The sequence below is a fragment of the Anabrus simplex genome, chromosome 11 (assembly GCF_040414725.1).
Source record: "Anabrus simplex isolate iqAnaSimp1 chromosome 11, ASM4041472v1, whole genome shotgun sequence".
Classification (NCBI taxonomy): domain Eukaryota; kingdom Metazoa; phylum Arthropoda; class Insecta; order Orthoptera; family Tettigoniidae; genus Anabrus; species Anabrus simplex.
The window spans coordinates 61,788,432-61,812,778 of record NC_090275.1 but is presented as its reverse complement, the minus strand read 5'-3'; the positions used below and the strand labels follow the sequence as shown (position 1 = coordinate 61,812,778).

Genomic DNA, 24,347 nt, shown 5'->3' with positions numbered 1-24,347 from the left:
CATGCATTCCGAGAAATGGCGTACATAGCGATTTGTTTCAATCACGACTGAATTCACTAAATCCTCACTTATGATCATTTTGAAGACAGAGAATGGATCAGTTTTGCAAGTCATACAAAACATCTCACTGTGACCATAGTTGTGATATTTTTACGCTCGTTACTGCCATCATGGGGATCACCACAGTTCGCTACATTACAATCAGGTTTATCTAATTCTGAAATCATCATTTCATCTTCATTTTTGTTTGCACAGATTTCATTTACAATACTTTTGGAGCTAATCAGCCAGAATGTGTCAACATTTGTTTCATGAAGGCATGGTGGCACAGAACTCTAAGTGAAGTATTGGATTGTTATTTCAGGTTTCTAAGAGATGCGTGGTCATGTTCAGACCTTCGGAGCCTCAAAAAATAAATGTATATATACATATATTCCTGAATGTGAGTCTTGTTGATGCCTTTCTAAGCTGCAAGGAAGGAGAGAGGGTGCCAGAATGCTGAAACATGCCAATGCCAGGGAATGGCTGGACTAGTGGCTGGCATGTTAACGCACCCATGCCACGCAAAGGGTTAATATTCAATACCTTTCTCAAAGCTTTGGGTACAGCCAAATCTGAACATATAAAATTTGACATTAAAGTTTCTCAACGCTCTATTAATCAATCCACAGAAGTTCATGCGAGTATTGTTTACCAAATTCAGTCACACTTTTCAGTAGATCTCTACAAACTCCTGAGTTTGTAAAATAGGAATACACTTTGAAAAAATAAAAAAAATTCAATGTCTACCTCCAATATTTCCAAAGTATGGTTGTAAGCATAATTAACAGTGACAAGTCCAGGTTACGCTAACTGAAAAATCAACTTTACTCTGAAATGGGAATCGATTAAACGTACAAAGAATAAAGTGAACTTTGACTATCTCAGGTAGACATTTAGCACAAATACAATATTGTCCAGTAAAGTCCGCAATAACTGGCAACCCTAACCAGAAATGTGGTCACCCCGAACTGAACAGGCAACTGAAGGAATGAAAACAAGATAGCACTGCTCATGGCAAGGCTAGAAAGTAAAACTATTTTGACCAGTTTAATACAAATGCTTAAAATTTAAATGTTTCAGATTTGGATTAACTGCTTATACGGTACATGGAATTACCTGCAATATGGGACAAAGCTTTTAAGGTTTATAGAGAGTATAAATGGCCTAGATGCTACTCATGTGGTGAAAACAAGGCTCTCTATGAAAGCTCACCATTTACTTAGTTTAAAGCACAGAATGTGGCAATAACACTAAATTGTAACAAAACCGATAGAATACATCTCTTGCCTTATTTATTAATGTCCCACTGATGCAAAATAATTAACTTCATGGTACTACAGCCCCGATAGCCTTGGCCCACCAAGTGACCGCTGCTCAGCACAAAGGACTGCAGATTACGAGGTGACATGCCAGTAAGGCAGAATAACACATACTAAGATTTTTTTTAAAAAAAACTATCGCATAGTAAGTGAAAGAGGTAGTGTGTGGTGGAATGAAGGAATTGAACACTGGGTTTCAACTCCCACAAGGAATTTTCACTAAATAATTGGCAGGGTGGCAGCCCATTACTTCAGCATCTAGCTTTTTTTTTTTTTTTTATCTTCACCATCGCACTAACACATCAGAGGTTTTCAATGACAGAAGAATGGGAAAGGGCTGGGATTGGGAAGGTAGTGGCCTTGGCCTTAATTACGGTAGAGCCCCAGCATTTGCCTGATGTGATATCTAGCCTTCTCTCCTTTATAAAATTATGCATGCCCACCCAACATCATTTTATCTTGATGAGGCCTACTGAACAAGTTGAAACGTTTACATATTTTACAAAGTCAATGTGGCCTAATAACCCAGAATAAGATCATAACTTGTCAGTAGACAAATGAAAGCTTATATTTTCACCGAGAGATCCAAAACATTCACTTAGAGAGGAATAATATATGTTACTAGCTGCCATGATACTGTAATTTCTAAATGAAGTCCTTGATGAAATAACCATGAGATAAGAGTAAAATGAAATGAATAGCACCAACAAGATGCCACAGAGAAAATGAATGCAAGAGAAAGATGACAACTATATACAAATATTGATATTTTATGAATGTAACGAGTATCAGAAGAAGCTGAAGGCTACCAAAATATCATTAAATCATTTTCACTATATTACCTACTCTGTTGCACTCCTGTGCAGAGTAAAAAAAAAAAAAAAAAAAAAAAAAAAAATCCTTGCTAGAAATGTTACCAACAATTATTTCTCCCTCAAACAAAGACAACATATTCATACAACAAAATTAGATACCATTTAGATTAAGATGGATAACAGCTGCAATAAACTTGCTTCCTTATGTATACTTTTGACTATACTATCATATGATAGAAGAACTTGTAACAAATGCACATGTGAAAGTAACTGTAAAAGGCAACATTTTTATTAAATGCAGTCAACACCCACAATTTAACAGTTCGTTCTAGTGCTAAAAATTATTATAAACATCAAAAATGCACATTCCTTTCTGCTTGTAATTTCTTAATTTATTCTTCTCTAAATAAGAATATGTAAAAGTAGTTCTTCACAAACTTTTGCTAAAATGCCATTTATACAGTTATTTTCACACAAACAATTAACATTTTGAATGACACATAAGAAATAAACATATACACTTTATTTGTGAATTAAAAATGACTATTCAAAATTTCAGCCTTAGGGCATATTAGGAATGTTTTGCATGCCTATGAATTCCACTCTTCAGTCATGTGTTCATTAAAATTTCTATTATTACAGTATTACTAATATAATTTCATTATTAACTATGAATCGATAGCCCAGTAATTTTTCTATGGCTCATCTCAACAAGTTGAAACTAGATTAAACATGAGGCTAGGAACTTAACATTATCAAATAAAGTAGTATTTTTGTCTTCTCATACATAGACATAAATGAAGACTGGAAAAAAAAAAAACTTTTCTCTTTGCATAGTGGATAAGCTGTCTAACCATTAGAGCATTAGAATAAACTGAATTACCTCCCCGGCAGTAAATGTTCTGGTAATCATAACTCATTCACATCCTTAGAGATAGGTGGAAGTCCAGGAACAGACCTGTTTTCACTTAATCCTGTGGATGAAAACACTGACGTTCCCTGCTTACTTGAAGCCAAGAACATTGTCCTTTAGTGTATTATGTTTACTATCATTGCTTCCAGTTATAATTAACTAACAGACCTGTTCCTACAATGTAGTGACAATACATTCAGTACAATTTCTATCTGTTTTAGAGGAACTGAAATTTTCCAATAAGCAGAGATAATGAATGATCCTGTGTTTACAAGATTGTAAGTCATGCACCTAGATATTTACTGAAAGGGCAGACAAAAACAAGGGGAAGATATCAAACATTAATGAATAATATATATACTGTAATTATGAATTTTAGATTACCATCAATGTGGAACTAGCATATTCAGAAAAATTCTCAACCGAATATTAACATGTTCCTTGCGGTTGGGTCACCATTTGTCCTGAAGCACGCTACTCTTATCCGTCGGTGCGAACTTCCCGAAATTGCGGAGTAAGTAACTATGTCCTAGTTACAAATTTCCAATAAATAATGGCAACATGATGTTCCTATTGAAGTAAAGGATCGAGGCATACTGCTAGTTTTGATCGGCCCACCGGTGACCTGAAGGATTTTTTTTTTTCATATTTCATTCATACCGCTTCGGGTCACCTTGTGTTCAGATTGTTGTCTAACCTTGATTTTTACGTGGGAATCGCTTGCACGGTTACGTTGAATGAAGCTTACAATGTTGCTGCCTTCAGATGGCAGATTGTTGTTTATTACGACGAGTATAACCTATTCCTTTCTACTTTGCTCTCAGGTAAGCGAATATAAGTTTTCAGATTTTTATTTATTGGAGTAGTTATTGATATGTTTATTAACTTCCATAGAAAAAGATTTACAAGCAAGTTCTTCTTTCCCTTTTCCCTTTATGCCCTCACAGGCGTCGGGTACAAGCAAGTTCACGTCCTTATTTTTAGGCACGGAGCCTTCACATTCTGATACACCGGTGGCACGGAAAAGAAAGAGGTTTAGGATGGCAATGGATCCCGGACGAATTACTCATTATTTGGAAGAAAGTGATGACAGTGACGGTGATTTCTCTTCAGTATGTGATGGTGACCCTATGTACAGCCTCGTCTTTTGTGATGTTATTTTGTTACTAAGCATAATATGAATATAATTAACAAAAGTTTAACATATTCCCATAAAAACAGATCAATGAACGAGAAACTAACATTTATTCTGGGGTCATTTCTGGGTCATGCACTAGTTGAATCAGAAAACTGTCGCAGAGGTAAGTACATCGGAATGTCTCCTCAACAATAACACAGACAACAAGTGCTCCAGCATTGTTTTGGATTTCACAGTACGGACTAACCAAAGTCAAATTCATCAGGTCACCGGTGACCCAAACCGATAATAATTAAAGGCAGCACACTGGGTCACCCGTGGGCCGATCAACGAAAAATTAAGTCGTCAAAATTCACTGCCACAGGGAACGTGTTAATAACCAAGATGGCATTCAATTCTTCCACTAAAAAGAAAAATTAAGATTACTCAGACTGATCCTCATTCATAGGCAAGATAAAATTACCTTTCAATGTACTTATAAGATACCAATAAAAAGTATGTGTATGCTTTAAATGTTTTAAACTTCACATATTCTAAATCATATCATCTTCGTAGGGTATCCAGTAATGAATTTAGTCACTTTGCACTTGTTTCTAAACAATGTCAACACAATTTCCTTTTTACACATTAAGTACACAACATGGTTTCAGTTACGTATTGATATAAAAAGATATTTTGTATTGAGAATATTTATGGATTTAAATAACGACACAAAAAGTATAGTGCAGGTTTTAATAACTAGCTTTTCCTATTTTAACAACCAACAAACACAGGTGCAAGGAAAAAGTCAGGCACATGAAAAGAGAGTAAAGAGATAACATCAAATGAACTCACAAGTATCCATTTTTAGGATAATTTGATCATCTGGTTTACATCATCAGAAAGTACTAAATGGCAAAGCAGATTTGAAATTCAATTTCTATTCAACGAAAAATTTCAGTCAGTGGTGTCAGCTTAACTTCCAGCAATATGTCTTGTTTGACCACATGCTGCTTAGCACACCAGCTTCTACATCAGTGCTATCAACAGTTCAGACCAGCTGAGCAACGAAATACAACAATGGTTGAAAATATTATTAAGCCTGTTTTTATCCTAAAAGCTGATTCTTCAAATATTGTATTACCTTCTTGCATGTAACAAATATGCTACACATCGACTTTAATAAAAAATATCCGATTGCTATTTCTGTGCTGTAAGTGTAGTATACAGGAAAAGGTCTACTTCTTACCATTCCTTTTCTACATTCCTTCAGAAATATTTTCCTCCAGTTTACAGTAGTTTCAATTGGTCCAATTGTTCTTTCTTTTGTGGTAACAGGAATGAAAAGGAACGTAATCAATATATGAATAATCAAAAGATATATAAGTAAACCAAAATAATCCATATTTCCATAAGGAAATAATAACCGGGGATGTGATCATGTACAGTATATTCTTAAAAAGCCTTCCACACTTTCGTTCAATATCAATTGTAATTTTTCTTGTTTTGATTTACAGTACCTATTTATGGTTAGGGAGAAAAATCAGCCAAAGTTTTAGAGTTCAAAAATACACATGAACTATGTTGTTAATGTTTATATCTTGGAAAGGCATACCTCAGAATAAAAATTCAACATTATCTGATATTGGTAACTAAAAATATGGTAGTATGCAAAATTCTGACTGATATCGGTCCAACATCATTAAACCAAATAACTTTGATGATTTTTAGTTTCTTAAATCTTATTTCATATTGTGATTTACTTAATTTTTACTTATAATACACATAAAAATTATCCTTTCTTTGAACTAACAGATCTACTTACATTTGATGCCTCAGATATGATCTACAAACTTCTGAATTTAAGATGTTCTTTCTGAATATATCATGCATGTATATTTTAGATTAAAGTGTAGCATACTTGTGAGATTTTAAATATACTCTGTAACTAAAGATTACGCATGTATTTTCTGGCATACCATTACTAACAAAATTTACTGGACATCCTATAAACATGTGTACATTCTCAATGTAAAAAAAACAAAAACATGTAAAGCCAAAATATTGCAACATACAATAGGAAGTGTTTACAACCAATTGATCACAGAATTATTTTCCTGATTTGGATATTCAGAGTAGGCATTGCGTTAGATTTGCAGAGAAAGCCCCGCTGAAGAAATGTTGTCACCTCCCCCAGCAGTCTGATGAGCACGAAGACAGACTAACACAGGAGCTACACAGATTTCTACCTCAGGACCATTCTCTAAGCTTTCCTCCCAACAGGAAATGGGTTCATTTATATCCAGTGGAACTCTGGGACTTCCAGCTGTTATGGATGTTGAAAAGCTTTCATCCATGATCAACATAGCATTGTCAATATCAACCTGTAAAAATGTCAAAAGCATTAACACATTCATGTATGACAAGATACAGTGTTATCATTTTACGAGGAAACTTCACATCGCTCTGCCACCAGATGACTTCTGCTCTCCTGACCGCAGTGTGGGAAGCAGTTAGTTGCTTCTAAGAACTGTACGAGAATGCGCATTTGACTGTTGCTTGAATACTATTCAGTATACAGTGAAACTCAGTTAAGAAATTCCCGCACAAGAAGTTTTCCTGTCTAAGAAGTGTGATATTCTTGGTCCCTTGTTTGGTTGCATTAAGATATATGTATATTTTTCCTGTTTAAAGTGTCCTGTTGTAAATATATTTACCAGTTAAACAGTTCAAATTTTGGAGCCCCCTCAGATAGAAAATGTCCACTCAAAGCAGCTCATGATTAGAACCCTCCAGTCTCCGCGCAAGTTCAACCCTGTGTTAGACCGTTTGCACCTGTCATGGAGCCTCTCCAGGCTTGCCAAGGCCATATGACGTCTCACTATGACAGCACGAACACCGGATGCTCACTCTTACCTTGTGGAATCGAATCAAACCCATCAGATGATATAGATGTTGATTCCCATAGGGAATCTGAAATATTTGTCCCAAATGAGTAAATTTATAACACCAATATATTTATATAATATAATGTATATAATGTCCAATAACGGACCATTTATATTGGTATTATTTGAACCCATCAGTCAAAATTTCAACTCCACTGTTCACATCAAGCGGAATAGAATCGAATGGGACTCTACACGGGAAACACAAAGCACGCAATGAATGGTTTAATAAAACTTTAATGCAGTATATTGCATGCTGCAACAGGGTGAAGTCATTAATTGAGGTGGCCTCAACATTAATTAAAAATTGAAAAATGTATTTGTCCACAATACAGCAGCTTCTAATGCATTACCGTACTGTTTGTTAGGAATACATGTACGACAACTGTAGGGAATGCCACTTATAAAATTGTTCACGGTAAATACTGTACAGTCCAAGCCTTGTCAATTATTGTGCTCACATACTGTACTGTATATGGACTCCAAGATGATAATATGATTCTGAAATAAGGTCAACAATAATTGCAAAATAAACTAAGTACCATATAGGCCTAATCTACCACAAAATTGAATATTCTAACCTGTTTGATTTTTCATTCACTTGTTTATTTCCTTCCAGGCATTCTCTCTTGTTCTTGCAATAATACTTATGGGTACTGTTGTAGAGGAAATTATATTTTGGAACTAAACTGATAAGATTTTCCATGTCCATTATTAGTTAGGTGAATAAACTATTACGAAACAAAGAAACTTCCCGACTCTATGCAGGAAACAGCCATCTTGCCAGCTGATATATATTATGCTGCCAAACAGCCGGCCGAAAGATCCCGATCGTCTACGAAGTTGAACGAATGTTGATAACCAGCTGGGTGTTTGTGAGAGGGGGCCTAACACACATTGCGATACCATGTGTTGGCATAAAATTGAAAGTTATTTTTACCTTTATACGAGCTAAACATTGTATTATCGTGTTGCTCGTAATTATTACATCGCATTATTAGAACGTAGCACAAGGATGAGGAAACAAGAAATAAAATTCTCGTGGAGAAAGAAACTGTTTACATTTAGATGTGCTAGTGTTGCTACTGCACGTTTATCATTCGCACGTAATGCCCCAATACTTTCCCATGCACTCATTTCTGCAACTTCGAACCTGCATTTCTTTTCTTCATTACCTATACTCTAGAAGGAAGAGGATTAAAACAGGAAAATAAACTCAATACCAGCTTGTCCATGCAGTACTGTGAAACATCCAGAAACTACACCCGTTGCCGTGACAACCAGTAGGAATGCAGGGGCGATATACGCCTATGAATAGGTTCTAAGAATCTCTAAGAATAAGCTGCCAGATTTCCCATTCGCTGCCATTAACTTGAAGCAGGTGTCAGGGGTGTGAGGAAGATAGAAAGCGCATGCTAATGAACTATAGTACACGTCTTGTCTTTTCGTCTTGTAAGCCTAAATTACGGATTGCCAAGTGTAGTGTAGCATCATAATTAGTGTGAATAGGAGTCAGTGAGGTTGGTTCTACTTGTAATATCAAACGTACAAACGTTTAAGTGAAAATGAACGGAACTCAGAGGGAAGTGATCAAGCAAAAGGCACTAACAATTAAAGACAAAGTGGAGATTATAAGGAAAGAGGAGTCATCTACGCTTTCCCGTGTTGCTTTGGCGAAGGAGCTGGGGATGCCGCCATCTACTTTGAATGGCATTATAGGGAAGAAAGAAGAGATCTTGGCTTCTGCAGGGAATACTTCAGTAAATTGCAAGAAAGTTAAATCTGGAAAGTACAATGAAGTAGAAGAAGCTCTGCTAACGTGGTTTAAACAGCAGCGAAGTTTAAACATACCTTTGAGCAGGACTATTGTGAAGAAGAAAGCCGAAGAAATTGCGCGCAAATTAAAGGTACCTTCTACCACGTTGAACGGGTGGCTGGACCACTTTAAAAATCAAGCCAGTATCATTTACAAAACTATTTATGGCAAAGCAGAGTGTAAGTGCGGAAGAAAGGGGAGCGTGGAAGGAAACAGTTCTGCCTGCTAATATAAGCAGTTACAAACCTTGCAACGATTTTAATCTTGATGAATTCGCATTTTTTTTTTTACCAGCTTATCCTGGATAAATCTCTGGTTTTGAAGGGAGAAACTTGCCATGGGGAAAAATTAAGTAAATTGCAAGTTACGGTATTGGTTGATGATAGTATGGAAGGAACTGAAAAACTACCTCTACTGATGATAGGGAAGTCTAGGCAGCCACGTTGTTTCAAAAATGTCAGGACTTTACCGTGCAAGTACACCAGCAACAAGTCAGCTTGGATGACAAGTTCCCTGTTTGAAGAGTACATGCAAGCATTAGATGCCAAAATGGGGAGCCAGAACAGGAAGATTGTGGTGTATACTGACCACTGCCCTGCTCATTCGAAGGAGTGGCCCCATTTAAGAAACATCAAGGTAGAATTTTTCCCACCGAATACTACATTGGTACTACAGCCCATGGACCAAGGAATCATTAAGGTATTGAAACAGAGGTACCGAAAATCAGTTGTGTGCTGTATGCTGCTATGCATGGAAGCCAGCAAACCCATCTACAAATCATCTCTTTTGGACACAATGCATTTCATTGCCTCATCATGGGATTCAGTGAAGCCTGTAATAATAGCAAACTGCTTCAAGAAAGCAGGCTTCAGTGGTAGTACCAACAGCATTGTTGCGGAAGCTGGTGATGAGCCAGGGTGCTGGAAAACTATACAGGAGATTACCAGTAGTTTCGATGACTTCAATGCCATTGATGATATGGTAATCACTTGCGAGGAGCAGACCATCTATGAGATCTGCAAGGAAATTCCGGCAGGAGATGAGAAGACTGAAGAATAAGAAGAGAAGGACGTTGAGGAAGAGAGACCCCCAAGACCATCTTGCAGTGAGACAAGCATCTGCCTTAAAAAACTGAGGTGGTATGGAAGGTTCAGTCAGTGTGCCTCAGAACACATGGACGGCAATGTAGGAAATGGAGAGGTTTATACTTCAAGAAAGCAGTAAAAACATAAAACAGTCAACCCTGGACAATTTCTTTTCCAAGTAGGAGCCTAGACTTTTGTGTTTGGAAATGTATTTAACGTCTAATGCAGTATGGAATTTACATAATGTACGGTTACCATCTACCATTTTAACGTTCTTAGTACTACTTATTTCTTGTGCAAGGTTTTATAGAATATGTTCCCTTCTCTTATCAAGTGTTTTTATAATACAGTATGTTCAATTATTTTACTATATCTCTAAAAATACATGTCATGATAATCTAATATTTATATTGTGGCTTTCTTTTAGCAGCTCTTATATATCAGCCCATTTCAGTATTGTTCACAAACAAGGAAATATGTTGGCTGTGTGTTTCACATGTATTTCAAAGTACAGAATAAGTTTTCGGGCATTACCCCTTTTAAGATTCCTGCTTAAGAAGTTTTTTCTTTTTTTTTGGTCCCTTGAAAAACTTCTTAACAGAGTTTCACTATTTATTGTGTATTAAGTAATCTATTGGAAAATAAAGTATTCCACTGAACAGCAATTTTGTAGAATGATACTTGATGAAAGATAACTATAGAAGATGCTTTAGAAGATTTGCTCATAAATATCCTGACTCCACAAAATCTTGTGTTTCAAAGATGATGAAAAAGTGCCGTACAATAAATTTAGTTTATGATGTACAGAGGAAGCAGAAAAGGCATGTTTTAGTTGAAGATTGGGGATATTTGGGTGAGATTAGAAATACCCCTCAGAAAATCATGTAACCTTCTAGTGCAGGAAACAAACATATCCATGGGATTGGCGCACAAAGCAACCAGACTGCTGAAATTTCAACCGTATAAAATAAGGTTTGTGCAAGAACTTCAGATAGAGTTTGCCATAAGAACAACGTTCTGTAATTTGTTTTACGAAATGGAAATTTAGATCCACAGCTAATAATTTATGTCTGATGAGGCATGGTTTTATCTTTCTAGACATATAAATTCTCAAAATGTGCAACTGTGGAGTACTGAGAACCCACATATTGTATAGAAAGTGCCACTGCATCCCATTTAAATAGGGGTATGGTGAGCAGTCAGCATGCAGTAGATAATTGGGCCTATATTTTTTTATGACCATGTCAATACAGATGTGTATGTGGGAATAATTTTGTGTCCAGATTTTAATGAACTGACAAAGGAAGAAAAAGATTATGGATATTTTTGACTTGATGGTCTTCGACACTCTATGTCCAGTTTTTGATGACTGGATAATTAGTCCAGGTTTATGACCCCTAGATCAGCCACTAACTTACTGTGATTATCATCTTTGGAGAACCTTAAAGGGCAAAATTTACCAGAATAATCCCCATAGTAGAGAAGAATTGAAGGCAAAAATAATACATTCAATACTGTCTATTACAGAAGCAGAATTACTGAAAGTGGTAAATAATTTGTTTCAACGATGTGACGCATGTCTTACTAAGGAAGGAGGCCATTTTCAACAGTATTTTAAATAATATTTAAATTCAAAGGCCTATTTTATACTATAGTTACTAAATGTCTTGATTTGTTGGTAAGTAATGGAACATGGTTCCTGCCACAAGCACAACACACAGAAAGTGTTGGCCAACAGCAGAATGATGCAAAATTTCCTTGTAAAATGAGAGCACTGTAGCCAATTGTATGACCTGTAATGATATATGCTGGTGAGACCTAATCAGTTACAAAGTCAGATGGAAAGAGGAATGCAACCAACAGTAAATGTCTAATAAGTTTCTCTCCAGCCATGGAAAGTTTAAGGGCTAGTTTCAACACCTTAAAATGACTGTATTTCTCCAACTTCAAGATAACCCTGAATGTAAGGCAATCCCCACGTTTTCCGTAAAAAATTAAATCAGGCTTAAAAAAGTGCTTTGTGAAATCATAATTACAAATTTAATTTGAGAAAAAATAAGCACAAATAAATATCAAAATTCTACCAACTTCCCTAATTATTTTCATTAGAGGCACCTGAATCACTGCCATTGATCTGAACATCCTTTTGCAGAATGTCATCTTTATAAAATCATAATTCTATTAATTTATTGGTATAATGAATAACAAATTTAACTTGAGAAAATAAATAAGTAAACACACACTGAAAATTATCTCTGGCTGTAACTGCTCTTTTGGCATATTTTTGCAGGCAAGAATGACATACAGTGGCATCTTCCTTCCATCGGTAAGCACAACGTATCATTATGATACATTTCCATGTACAGACACACTTTTTGCCCTTTTATCTTCCACCATTGTGTTAGAAGGCAATATCAAAATAAACTGGAGTCTTGTCAGCATTCCCAATCTGTCCAGTGGCTTTTGCAAATTTATTACGTATCACAGGAACTCAACAAAATTTTCTTTGTACATGTCTGATAGACTCTGTGCGAGGGCTGTGCAACACAGCAACACTAGGCCATTCTGACAATTATTGTGCACCATTCATTGTTGCCTGTGAAAGTTCTGGGAATATACTTCTGTTGCACAACTTCGCAAGCCCACATTCGTATTGCACCTCGTGTTATGGTCATTGAGGTTTTTTTTTGCATATATCTCACAATTTTATCTTCAACTTTAAAGCAACCTTGTTGAGGGCCACTGAATGCCTTTCTTGCAGAATAAGAGTACACATTTTTTTGCAATCTTTCCCTTTATACCAACGCCGAACACTGGCATCGGTTATGCCATATTTTCTCGTGGCTGCACAATCATTTATGATTTCCGCATGTTTAATAACCATTAACTTACAACTGGCATCATAATATTGACGATAACCCATTGAAATCTAGCTGGTAATACCTGTTCCATGTGTCTCTACAATATGACAATCCGTTACGAAAATATTTCTGCTCTCTATATATGATGTTACTTCTACTAAACATCACTGGCTGCTGCTGGTGTTCATAACTGGCTACTGACAACTTCAGTTTTGCTTCATCAAACTGTTGTGATGTTACTTCCTCAATATGTAAGTAAGGGGCATTAGGTCTATCCATTTAGCCTAATGTTTGTGCAGACATGGCTGGTGAATGAATCATACCTGAAGACCTTCAGTTCTCTCAAGAAATACTCGTCAGATTTTGACATTAATCACCCCCCTAAATTTGCCAAATCCTTATCTCTAATGCCAGGTGTAGAAAATAGAGTAGTTCCACTTAGAAGTACCAAGGTAGTACCATTATCTCAGCAGATAGACTCCCTGGAGAAGTACCCCAAGTTCAGTTATTAGCCTGTTGGTAACATTACTGAAAGTGGGACTATATTCCCTATATCTAACAGTGTAAATTATTTGTAGTGAACATTTTAGCTGGGACACCCTGTATATTATGATTATATTACAAGAATGCACCAAATGCAAGTAGTAAGTTTGTAATATATTTTTACAATAAAATTGGTTTTATGTCGCACCGACACAGGTAGGTCTTATGACGATGATGGGATAAGACAGGGCTAGGAGTGCGAAGAAGGCGGCTGTGGCCTTAATTAAGGCAGAGCCCCAGCATTTGCATGTTGTGAAAATGGGAAACCAAGGAAAACTATCTTCAGGGCTGCCAACAGTGTGGTCTGAACCCACTATCCCCCGAATGCAAGCTCACAGCTGCGTACTCCTAACCCAATTGGCAATTCGCTTGGTAGTAAGTTTGCTAACGTTTCAAAACATGACACATGTTTCTAGCACCTTGTAGTTTATAACTACCGTATATTACAAATCTGTTTTAAGTCAAAAAATGAAACCACTTTACAACACAAAGAATATAACAATACTTACTTCTGTGGAGCCACACACGTGCCTATTGGCAGTGAGAGATGCTTTGGCAGCGGCAGCCTTTGAATTACGCCATGGAGACTGCCTCACAGTCAAGATTGCCTGATACGCCAGGGTATGAACATGAAGCCTTGTCAACTGGCGGCTGTTATCTATATGCTTGTTACGATCTGTTAGTAACCTACAAAAAATTAATCATGTTCAGTAATCAATAAATATCTTCAATGTTAGTTCACATGAAACCACGTTCACTTCTAGACATCGATTATAGTCATGGAATAATAATAATAATAATAATAATAATAATAATAATAATAATAATAATAATAATAATAATAATAATAATAAAAGGGTCCGTAAATGCAGAATATAAAAGACATCTTTTGAAGAAAATCTAGCTCTACAGACTGGGTGGGGCAAAGACTACTGCTGATGACAAAAGTGTTGGATTTTTTTTGGTCAGGTCATTTTTAAGGTCAGCTTCTTGGATTGATACCAGATCATATCCAACCTACAAACTTGCAGACTTACGCCGAAGGTGACGTAGGTGGGCTTCTTCAAAACAAGCATTTTGCCAAATATCATAATTCTCCACAGTGATTTTAGGGTTTCCTAGTACAGTAGAACCTCGATTCGAAATCGGTTAATTCAAAATCTCGACTAATTCGAAGAAGCTCTTGTTCCCGTAAATAAGAGGTACAGTTTTATATATTATTTAAATTGTTTAATAGAAAATACGGATAATTCGTTATTCGAAGAACAATGTTGGTCCCATTACCGAAATTCAGACTTTTAATTCATTTACATTTAAAAAAATGTATTTTACACAGTAATTCAGATTCAAAATTTATCCATGTCATGACAACGCATCTTCCGGAACGCGCTGGGCTAGCTTTCCGTACTTTCACTCCGGTGTGTCTACAGTGTGCTTCATATTTGCTAAGTTTGAGTAAAATCATAATTCTTTTGTATTCAGCGTTTTTCAGGAATGCCACAATATCACGTAATAGGCAGTGTGCGGAGAAGCAGAATCCGTGAACACTAGCGATGCCAACAGTTGGCGAATAATATTGTCAATGCTAATGAAACTGAATAGTTGCATTTTTAATGTCCAGCCCAAATGGACTTACGGTTTTAAAGGAGAGAAGTACCAGCTGGGAAATCGTACTGTGTTGCAATGCACACACGGAAGCAAGAGACTTCCTCCCCTTGTCATAGGAAAGTTCGATAAGCCACGATTTTTAAGGGTGTTAGGTACTTTCTGTGCAAGTACAAGGCATCTAAAAAATGCAAACAATACTGCAATCAAAAAAACAAAGCATTTACGCAGGGGAGCCAGGATAATTTGTCCTAGTCTTTAAATTGCATGTTTTTTCTTTCGTTGCGTGAGGTTATGTTTGTCAGTGATTCATTCAAGTGCATTATTTGAATAATGTAAATGCACCTTGTTGGATATATTTCGGAAATAATTTTTCCATGGCATCTGAAAGGTTTAAACTGTGAATTAAGGTGATTGCATGCATTAATGTTTGTGACGCGGCAAAGGTTGGCATTTCTGAATAATGAGAGAAGTGTCATGGCGGGAAATCATACAAGGATAGTCACTGTACTGTGTTGTAATGCAGATGGAAGCGAGAAACTTTCTCCCCTCGTCATAAGAAAGTTCGATAAGCCACGATGTTTTAAGGGCATCGGGTGCTTTCCATGCAAGTACAGGACGTCTAAAATGTACAAAATCCAATCCATAGAACCCAATGAATACAGGGCTTGCACGGGGAGCCACATAGATTTCTCCTCGTCTTTGAATCATGTTTTTTTTTCTTTAGTTGTGTGAGGTTATGTTTGTCAGCGAATTATCCAAGTGAATTATTTGAATACTGTAAACGCATCTTGTTGGATACATTTCGGAAATAGATTTTTTCCATGGCATTTGAAAGGTTTAAACAGTGTATCAAGGTTAATTGCATGCAGTAACGAGTCATAGAATATTTTGTGTCGCGGCAAGGGTTTGGCATTTCTGAATTACTAATTGGCAGTTAATTCGAAATCATGTCATTCGAAGTCAGATTTTTGCGTCCCAATGAGTTTGAATTACCGAGGCTTTACTGTATCTACAGCAGTACATGTCTTAGTTTTCTTCAGTATTTTTACATAACACTGTATAGAGAGCTATCATGAAGTACTTTGAAAACAAATACGTGGACAGTGAACAATCAGGGGCCACCTTGACAACAATGTGTCACTAGAAGACCAGGCATGTGCCATTAATGGCTTTTAAGGATGTTGGGGGCTAAAAGCAAGTGTTCCACTACAACACGAACGCTGTCAACTTGAGGATCCAATTTTGAATTTTATGTTAGGAAGGTGACAAACATTTAGAGCAATTTATAAGATATGCTACCACATGAACTCATTCTAGAAACACAGTAGTGCATTCTTTTATTGGCAAACTGTAGATAAATCTCTGTATTAGCAAGATGAAAAGTCTGTATGACAGTGTGCCCCTTCCTTTAGGTCATCCTTACACTAGGAGTCTTAGAAGTTTTCTTTTTGTGCCCAGAAATGTACATTTGCAGCATATATGCCTGCCATGAAAGTAGAATACAACAGAAAACCATTTTCAAGGGTGCCAATGGTCAGGTTTAAACTCATCATCTTTCAAATACAAGCTTACAGCTGTGTGACCAATACTGTACAACAAACTTGTTCTGTTATGATTATTATTATTAAGCCTGCCAGTGTTCTAGAAGGGATAGGTAGAGATCTGAAGTTGGAGTGGTAAGAGGTTATTAAAATACAAAGTTGTAAATAGAAGCCAAGGTGGGGTTTTCTGGTGCACAACCAGTATATTGAAGTTAACAACACTAAGATTTAAAAAAAAACTTACCTGAAGATCTGTCTCATCTGGTCGAGCACTATAGCAACGCGAGGATTGGAATCAGCAACCAGGCTGATGTTGCCGTACAGTACTGTATTGTATAGGTTCGCAAGTTCCTGCACAAAAGTTGATATTCTTAACATCACAAGAATACAGAGAAAGGTACATAGTCATGACAAATTTTGAATAAGACTGCTGTAAACTATACACAACTGGTAGCAACAACAGCAATTCTGAATAATTTGTTGAAAGTTTTAAAACAATATATTAACTTAGAAAAGACCTGCATTGAGCCCTTAACCCCTTTGGTTAGTAAGAACAAGGAACAACCAGAGGAATCCCCAGGTGCCACAGGTTAATGATGCCCCCCACCTATAAAAAAAAAAAAAAAAAGGTTAAATAATTGACAACAGAGACATGAGACAGCAGAGAAAGTAACGAGTGCCAAATTTTGGGGCATGGAGTTCAATGAAGGCCAGCCTGAAAAACAGCTGGAATTGAACCCATTATTTCATAAAATGGGAGAGTCTACTTGGGGTAAGACCGATCTACTAAATGACCAAACTCCGTTGAAATAATGGAGGTTTACTTAAAACCAAAAACAAATGAAAAATAATTGAGCCACTACATACACTTCAAAATTAAACCAAAGTAAATAGCCATGGAAAAACTGAAACAAAGGTAATAATGAAAGCAGGCCACACGCTGCTGACACGACACATCATTCACAATTGTGTATCCGTACAATACGCCCACTCAAAACATAACAGGCAGCAGCAGTATTCAGAGAGACTCCACATTAGAAAACATAACTGGGAGTGATACTGTATGATTCATGAAACTATCTCCACAAACTAGTCCACAATTTTTTTTTTTATTTTTTTTTTTTACAATTTTACTTTATGTTGCACCGAAACAACGATGGAATAGGAAAGAGCTAGGAGTGGGAAGGAAGCGGCTGTGGCCTTAAGATATGAAAATGGGAAACCATAGAAAACCATATTCACGACTGCCGCCGACAGTGGGGTTCAAACCCACAATATCCCAAATGCAAGCTCACAGCTGTGTGATCCTAACCATACAGCCACTTGTTCAGTAGTCCAAAATTATCCTGGGGGAAAACTAACAGATCACTCCGAAGAGTAGAATCTATCAAAAGCACAAGCATAACAATGCTCTGCATAACGGTATCGGAGATAACGGCTGCACATCATGAGATAAAGGTGAAAGTGATGCAACTGATTGACCACAGCCAGATCAGGGTCCCAACAACACAACAAATACCAACTCGCCGGTCATGGGTTGGCATTGACCCCAGTATTTTATTGTAAAAAAAAAAAAAAAATTAAGTTCACTTCAATAACCTCAAGGTTTTGTCCCTGGATACTAATGACTCCTTCTCTTTCTCCTCTTGCCATCACCACTGTTTTGCTCTTCTCCACACTGATTTTCATACCATATTTCTCAATATTGTCATTTAAAGCCTCTAGTTGGATTTGCACTTCTCTGTATTATTGACTCCCCAGATCAATGTCATATGCAAACAATAGTATTTTCATATTCCATCCATAACTTGCCTTTGTTTCCATTAGAATTTTATCCATAACCATTATAAACATAAGTTGAGACAATACACTTCCCTGTCTTAGTCCAGTTTGGTTTCTAAACCAGTCTGTTCTTCCCACTGGAGTCTGGACACAACTGAAACAATTCTTATACATTGCTTTCACTAGTTTCCTTCATTGCCTTCCACATCCTGTTCTTTCCAGGGTTTCCCCACACCTTTTCTCTATTGACACTATCGTATGCTTTCTCTAGATCAAGGATACCATCACCTGATCTTTATCATATTCCCACTGTTTTTTCCCTCAGTAATCTCATGGTAAATAGAGGGTCTATTGTTGACCTGCCCTGTCGAAAATCATACTGCTCTTTTTCTAAATTTCTTTCCACCCTTTAATGTCAGGCTTAAAAGTATATTATCTACAAGTTTTGTTCTACAACATTTTTCCACTTCACTCCTCCTCTCTCTTCTCAGTTGCATAACTCACGTGTGAATATCGTGATCTCATGCTTACTTTTATTATTTCACCATATCCATCAGAAGTTGCCATTTCCTATGGTTTTCTGCTTTCCAAACTGTCACTCGAAGAGCACAAATCTCGATACTTCATTTATAACAGTGCGATTTATTAGGTTTCTTTTATAGCTTTATACTCAATTTCTACTGTACCTTCCAGTATATTTAATATATGAAAGAAATCTCTTTGGAAAAAAATATAATTTGATTTATATATGTTGTTGTTAAGCAACATTTCACAATGTACTCTGTACAGGGAGATACACCTCAACTCCGCACATTCAAAATAAGCGCCTTAATGAACTCTTCCACCGACCAAAATGTGAAATTGCTACTACATAAAGTTGAGACTTTAATCAGAAGATGTCACTACTGAAGTATTAAGTAATTGTGTTATTCCGAAGTTGCCTAAACTGACTGGTTTTATTTGCTGTGTGGTTGTTTACATCAAGAAGTTTGGACGTTTTTCCACAAATGTCACTACCAAAAAACTATAGTCATGTACTGTGGTGCAAGGTAAAGGAAGTGTTATTGAAAGAAATTTTGTATTTATAGGTTTCCTCAACTTTCATTTGTTTAAAAAAAAATGTAATTCTAGGTTTGCAACACTTCTGTCTCATTCCGCCAGTTCTGAATCTGGCCAATGAAAATTTTCTGTAATTAATTTTCAGCCTATCACAGGCTTCTAATTCAGTTTTGAGTGGAACTTTTGGGTTCAACCAATAAAAATGAGAGGGTGTGTATGGACTGGCCCAGAATCCTCTCGAACCTTCCCTGAGGGTATATAAGTTGCGGCTTTTCGAGTTTCCTTGCCTATTGATCGTTGTCTTTCTGTATGTGTGTGTTAAGGCAGGAGGAGGGTGCCTCTTTCTTCGACCGGCAGAACATCTACAAGGTAATGGCCATGTAAATTCAATCTTTCTTGCTGTTTCTGTATACTTATCCGAGGGAAAGGTCCAAATTTCTAACTATGTAACCGTTTTAATGTAAAGTTCTTCCTTTTCATGTAAAATTTCGTAAAGTCTTTAAGTCGTGGATAGAGAGTGATTTAACCTCTCGAGCTTTTTGCAACTTTTCTTTCCTGTAATATATTAAAGTTATTTCCATGCAAGCCACCTCAGTGGTTTGGGACTAGCCCCAGTTCCATCAGCCGAGAGCCCTGTAGGTTTTTAATATTTCATTATCTGGGAGCGCAGTGTACGCCTCCATTCAGTTTGTGTTCGGGCCATTTATTTAACCTGTTCTTTTTCTGCAAAGGCCCAGTAGGCTGGGTACTAGATACCCCTGTGTAAAACTATTTCCATTTGTAATTCGTGCCTTATGAGGCCGGAGTGTGTAAGATTGTGATGTGATGTTGCCTTGAGTAGGCTGTAAGAAAGCGAGAGCATGTAAGCTCTTTTCAAAGTTTTGTAATAGTGAAGGGTGCCTCTGGAAGGCTAGATATTGTAATTGTGGGAGCAAGTGCTCTTGAATTAGGGGATTTCTACCCTCGACTACATTATTCCTCATTTTGTAAACTTGAACTTGTAGCGCAGAAATTGTAAATCGAGGGCTTGAAGCCCAAAATTGTTAAATGTCCTATTCTGGGATTCTCTATTTTAATCCACAAATTTGTTATTGTTCACTCAGTGAAGAAAATTGTTAAGTTGGAAATTCTAAAAGAAACATGATCTTTAGTTAAACTTTTAATTCAATTTTGATATTGTAGTTAGACCCATTCAAGCCCACACCTTCTTTCACCTCTCTGCGTTCTACAGATACCCCACATGTTCAGTACATATCGAAGAGATTTAAAGTAAAGAATAAAAATGGCCAATCGTATACCAGTGTGATCCAAACTCAAAAGCTTCTGATTTTGCATCAGATGCTCTACCACTGAGCTATGATGGCCTAGATCATATTTGTTCTGTTGGAAAGGATCTGAGCCACAATTGCCACAACAATCACACAGTGTACACGTGTTGCACAATGTGATGAGCCAACAGACTAAATGTGCACACACCGAGCTCGATAGCTGCAGTCTCTTAAGTGCGGCCAGTATCCAATAATCTGGAGATAGTGGGTTCGAGCCCCACTGTCGGCAGCCTTGAAGATGGTTTTCCGTGGTTTCCCATTTTCACACCAGGCAAATGCCGGGACTGTACCTTAATTAAGGCCACGGCCGCTTTCTTCCAATTCCTAGGCCATTCCTATCCCATCGTCGTCATAAGACATATCTGTGTCGGTGCGACGTAAAGCAAAATAGCAAAAAAGAAAAATGTGCACAATAACAATATTAGTACTATCTCAATGATAAAAATGTTCCTTAAAATATAACTCGTATCAAAGTGATGTCATGGATACTAGAAAATTCTGGCATCAACATATTTCACACAGATCTGCTAATTTCAACTAAATGATCATATAATGGGAACTTTATAAAGCTAATTGCATACATTGACTAATTTTTAAAGAAAAGTCAAATTTCCTGCTTCAATTAGCCAAAACACCATGCTCATTAAAGTGTCATGTCTATATGGTCTGAATGTGGTTCGAGTCTCGTAGGTAAAAAAAAAAATTGTTCTCCATCAGAATGTTGATAGGCAGGGCACAAGAGGTTGTGGTTCACAATTTCTAATCACTAGATTGTGTGCCAAAAGCCTTTCTGCACGTTCAGATGGAGTGGAAGCATGTGACACTGTTGATGGCAATTCATCTGTCAAATGACAATGTTACGCCTTGAACAGACCCTTGGTGTTATTCGACGTGAGTAGGCTATGTGCTGGCACTGGGTTTCACACTCTGCCTTTGTACTATCATACATCATGTCATTCATCTCGTCTCATTAACTCCTCTGATGAGGCTGATGTCAGGAAGACAATCCGATTGTAAAAACTTGTTACATACCTGACCCCGTAGAGAAACGGAGCAAGGGTTGGAAACACACCACCTAATATACTAAGTGCACATCTCGTACTATCCGTTGACACCTTCACCTGCATCACCATCATTTGGAGATAAATTATTTTCACATTGTGCATTCTCATTATTACCATCAACATCACTATTCTCAAGACAATCACGGATAACACAAAAACATACCACTATCAGAACACTGCAAGGTTAGTTTACAAAACAACATTCTAACTCAAGTGAAGATAGTAAGGTGCATTTTTTTTTTTTTTTTTGCAATTCTGGAGGGAGTTACTCTTTGCAATACGAAACTGGATTTGAGTAGATTCTGCCATCATTTGGCCACATTTCAAAACTAACAGAAGAAACTTTGCTGGCTCGGTAACCATAGAAATGAGTCTATAAATAGACCGTGCATTTTAACAAAGAAATTAAAACGAAGGTCAACCTATTCAATGCCATTTAACGTGATTTTTAAGTAATTTGACATCATATTAAATGGTATTGAATAGGAGGACCTTCGTTTTAAATTTTTATTAATGTGATTGTTCATCAATAAGGATCATGATGAAGTTTGTATCTCTTACGATTTCAATCCTTGGACGGAACCTTCTGTCAAATTATAACATGGGGTTAATATATCAGAAATGAATAACCTTGACTCAACTAAATACCTTATTCCCACAATACAATATTAACAACATTAGCTGAATACATACCCAAGTAAGCCTTCCCTTCAAACTGGAGTGAACCCAGGCATTCAATTCAAACTCTTCTTTATCCAGGGAGCTCCTGGGTCCACCCACTTCTCGCACCTCCCTGAAGACATATTTCTGGGATACTCCTTAGATCTTTGTTCTAATCCACTCTGACGCTTCAGACAAGTTATTATTATGATGGGCTTGCCACACCAAAACATATTTTATACCTAACTACCATATTTCAATGAAAAAAAAAAAGGAAGATGATCAAAACTTCGAAGAACGAAGATATCAGCAAAAGAAAGGAAAGGGCCAGAACTCAGCTATGGGCCCTGTGGTCGTAAGCCCATGCTGCCACGTCAAGAGCCCCCGAGGCCCCTTTTAGTCACCTCTTATGACAGGCAGGAAATACCGTGGATGTTATTCTACCACTCCCACCTTTAGGGGGATTTGGTTCTGGGGCAGTCTGATCAAAGTATGTTCTAGGACTCCTATCATGAGACCTTTCTTTTGTAAGGCAATATCAATTTAGTCTATTCAGTTCTAACATTACTAGCAAATTGCTTTCCAACCTAAGCAGTGGGCACATTTCCTAATTTTCCTATTTTGCCTTTCCTTTATTCTGGAGATAGGAGCAGAGAAACTTCATTTCTACTATTTTCTGGTTCTGTCAAGGAAGCTGTTTGAAATCCATGGCTAATGACTGGCACTATGTTTTATCCTGTGAGACTTTAGATGAGTGGGGAAAGGATCCATCCTAGAGAAGGTGACATACAGAGCAGTAGAATTAAGATTGCTTATATCTTGTTTGATGGTGTTGCCAAACAAGACACAGCTGCTTAAATATTTGAAGATAATAATGATACTTTCCTGAATGATTTTAAGGTAGAGTGATAATATTATATGGAATTGTAAATATTGATGTAAGAAGGCTAACAGGAGCAAAATATAGAAACAGATGGAAAGCAGCGACTCACCATGTAAGCACATACAGACAAAATACACATAAAAGAAAGACATGGGACCAAACTTTTCAGCTGCAGCCTTTGCCAGTGGAGGACAGAATCTATCAATTATCAATTATATTACTGCAGTCAATCCTATCCTACTTATTTTTGTTTAAGTAAATAATATACAGAATTAAATTATTTCACTCACCTGCTCATTCATACCCAGAGAATCTGCATAAGGAATAATACCATCAGCCAACTGTTTAAGCAACTCCTCTTCAACGAAAGAAGCCATCTCGAAATGTATTCTTGTCTTTTGCGACTGATCAATCATCTGATCACGGATTTTTGCAAGACGCTTTTCTCTCTCTCCTGCAAAAGCACAATAAATCTTTTCTCTTTCATTCTACCATTAACATCCTAATTTAAATAATTATCTTAAGCATTAACAATTTAGAAAAACTCAACAGCACACTCATAACACTGCATCTTAGGCTCCTTACATCTCAGGACAGTATAAATAGTGCAAGGTTATATGAGACTGAATTTCAGCCCAACTGACTGGCATTCAGGAACGTTTAAATCACAGTCAGATGTGTTGATATTTCCCCTTCAAGGCTTCTGTTTCCTGTCTCTCAGAATATATATTTGGTTTTAATTCTGTTTATTTACAAATTGTATTTTTTAGCACTCATTTTTGTGGAGTTTAGCAGATAAATAACACACATGATGTGGTGCACTCATCATACAAATAATCCTATTTACAGATAATCCCATCAAGACCTACAGTTATACCCCAAGTTTAAATATTTTCACAGAAATGAACAATAGCATGTGTAATATTTTTGCATTAGTTGTTGGCAGCACTCATGATGTCACCT

The 24,347-nt window shown here is 36.8% G+C and overlaps 1 protein-coding gene across 1 annotated transcript in view; it reads right to left on the bottom strand.

Moving 5' to 3' along the window:
- Nucleotides 1-4,945: 4,945 nt before the first annotated feature.
- LOC136883145 (ADP-dependent glucokinase) overlaps nucleotides 4,946-24,347 on the bottom strand; it is a 45,130-nt gene continuing 25,728 nt past the window's right edge. Inside the window, exons 5-8 of the mRNA XM_067155328.2 lie at nucleotides 23,675-23,838; nucleotides 16,853-16,959; nucleotides 13,969-14,146; nucleotides 4,946-6,590 (exon numbers count right to left, since the gene is read on the bottom strand). Of these exons, the coding sequence (XP_067011429.1) occupies nucleotides 6,354-6,590; nucleotides 13,969-14,146; nucleotides 16,853-16,959; nucleotides 23,675-23,838 (686 nt within the window). The 3' untranslated portion in view covers nucleotides 4,946-6,353. The remainder of the gene's footprint in view (nucleotides 6,591-13,968; nucleotides 14,147-16,852; nucleotides 16,960-23,674; nucleotides 23,839-24,347) is intronic.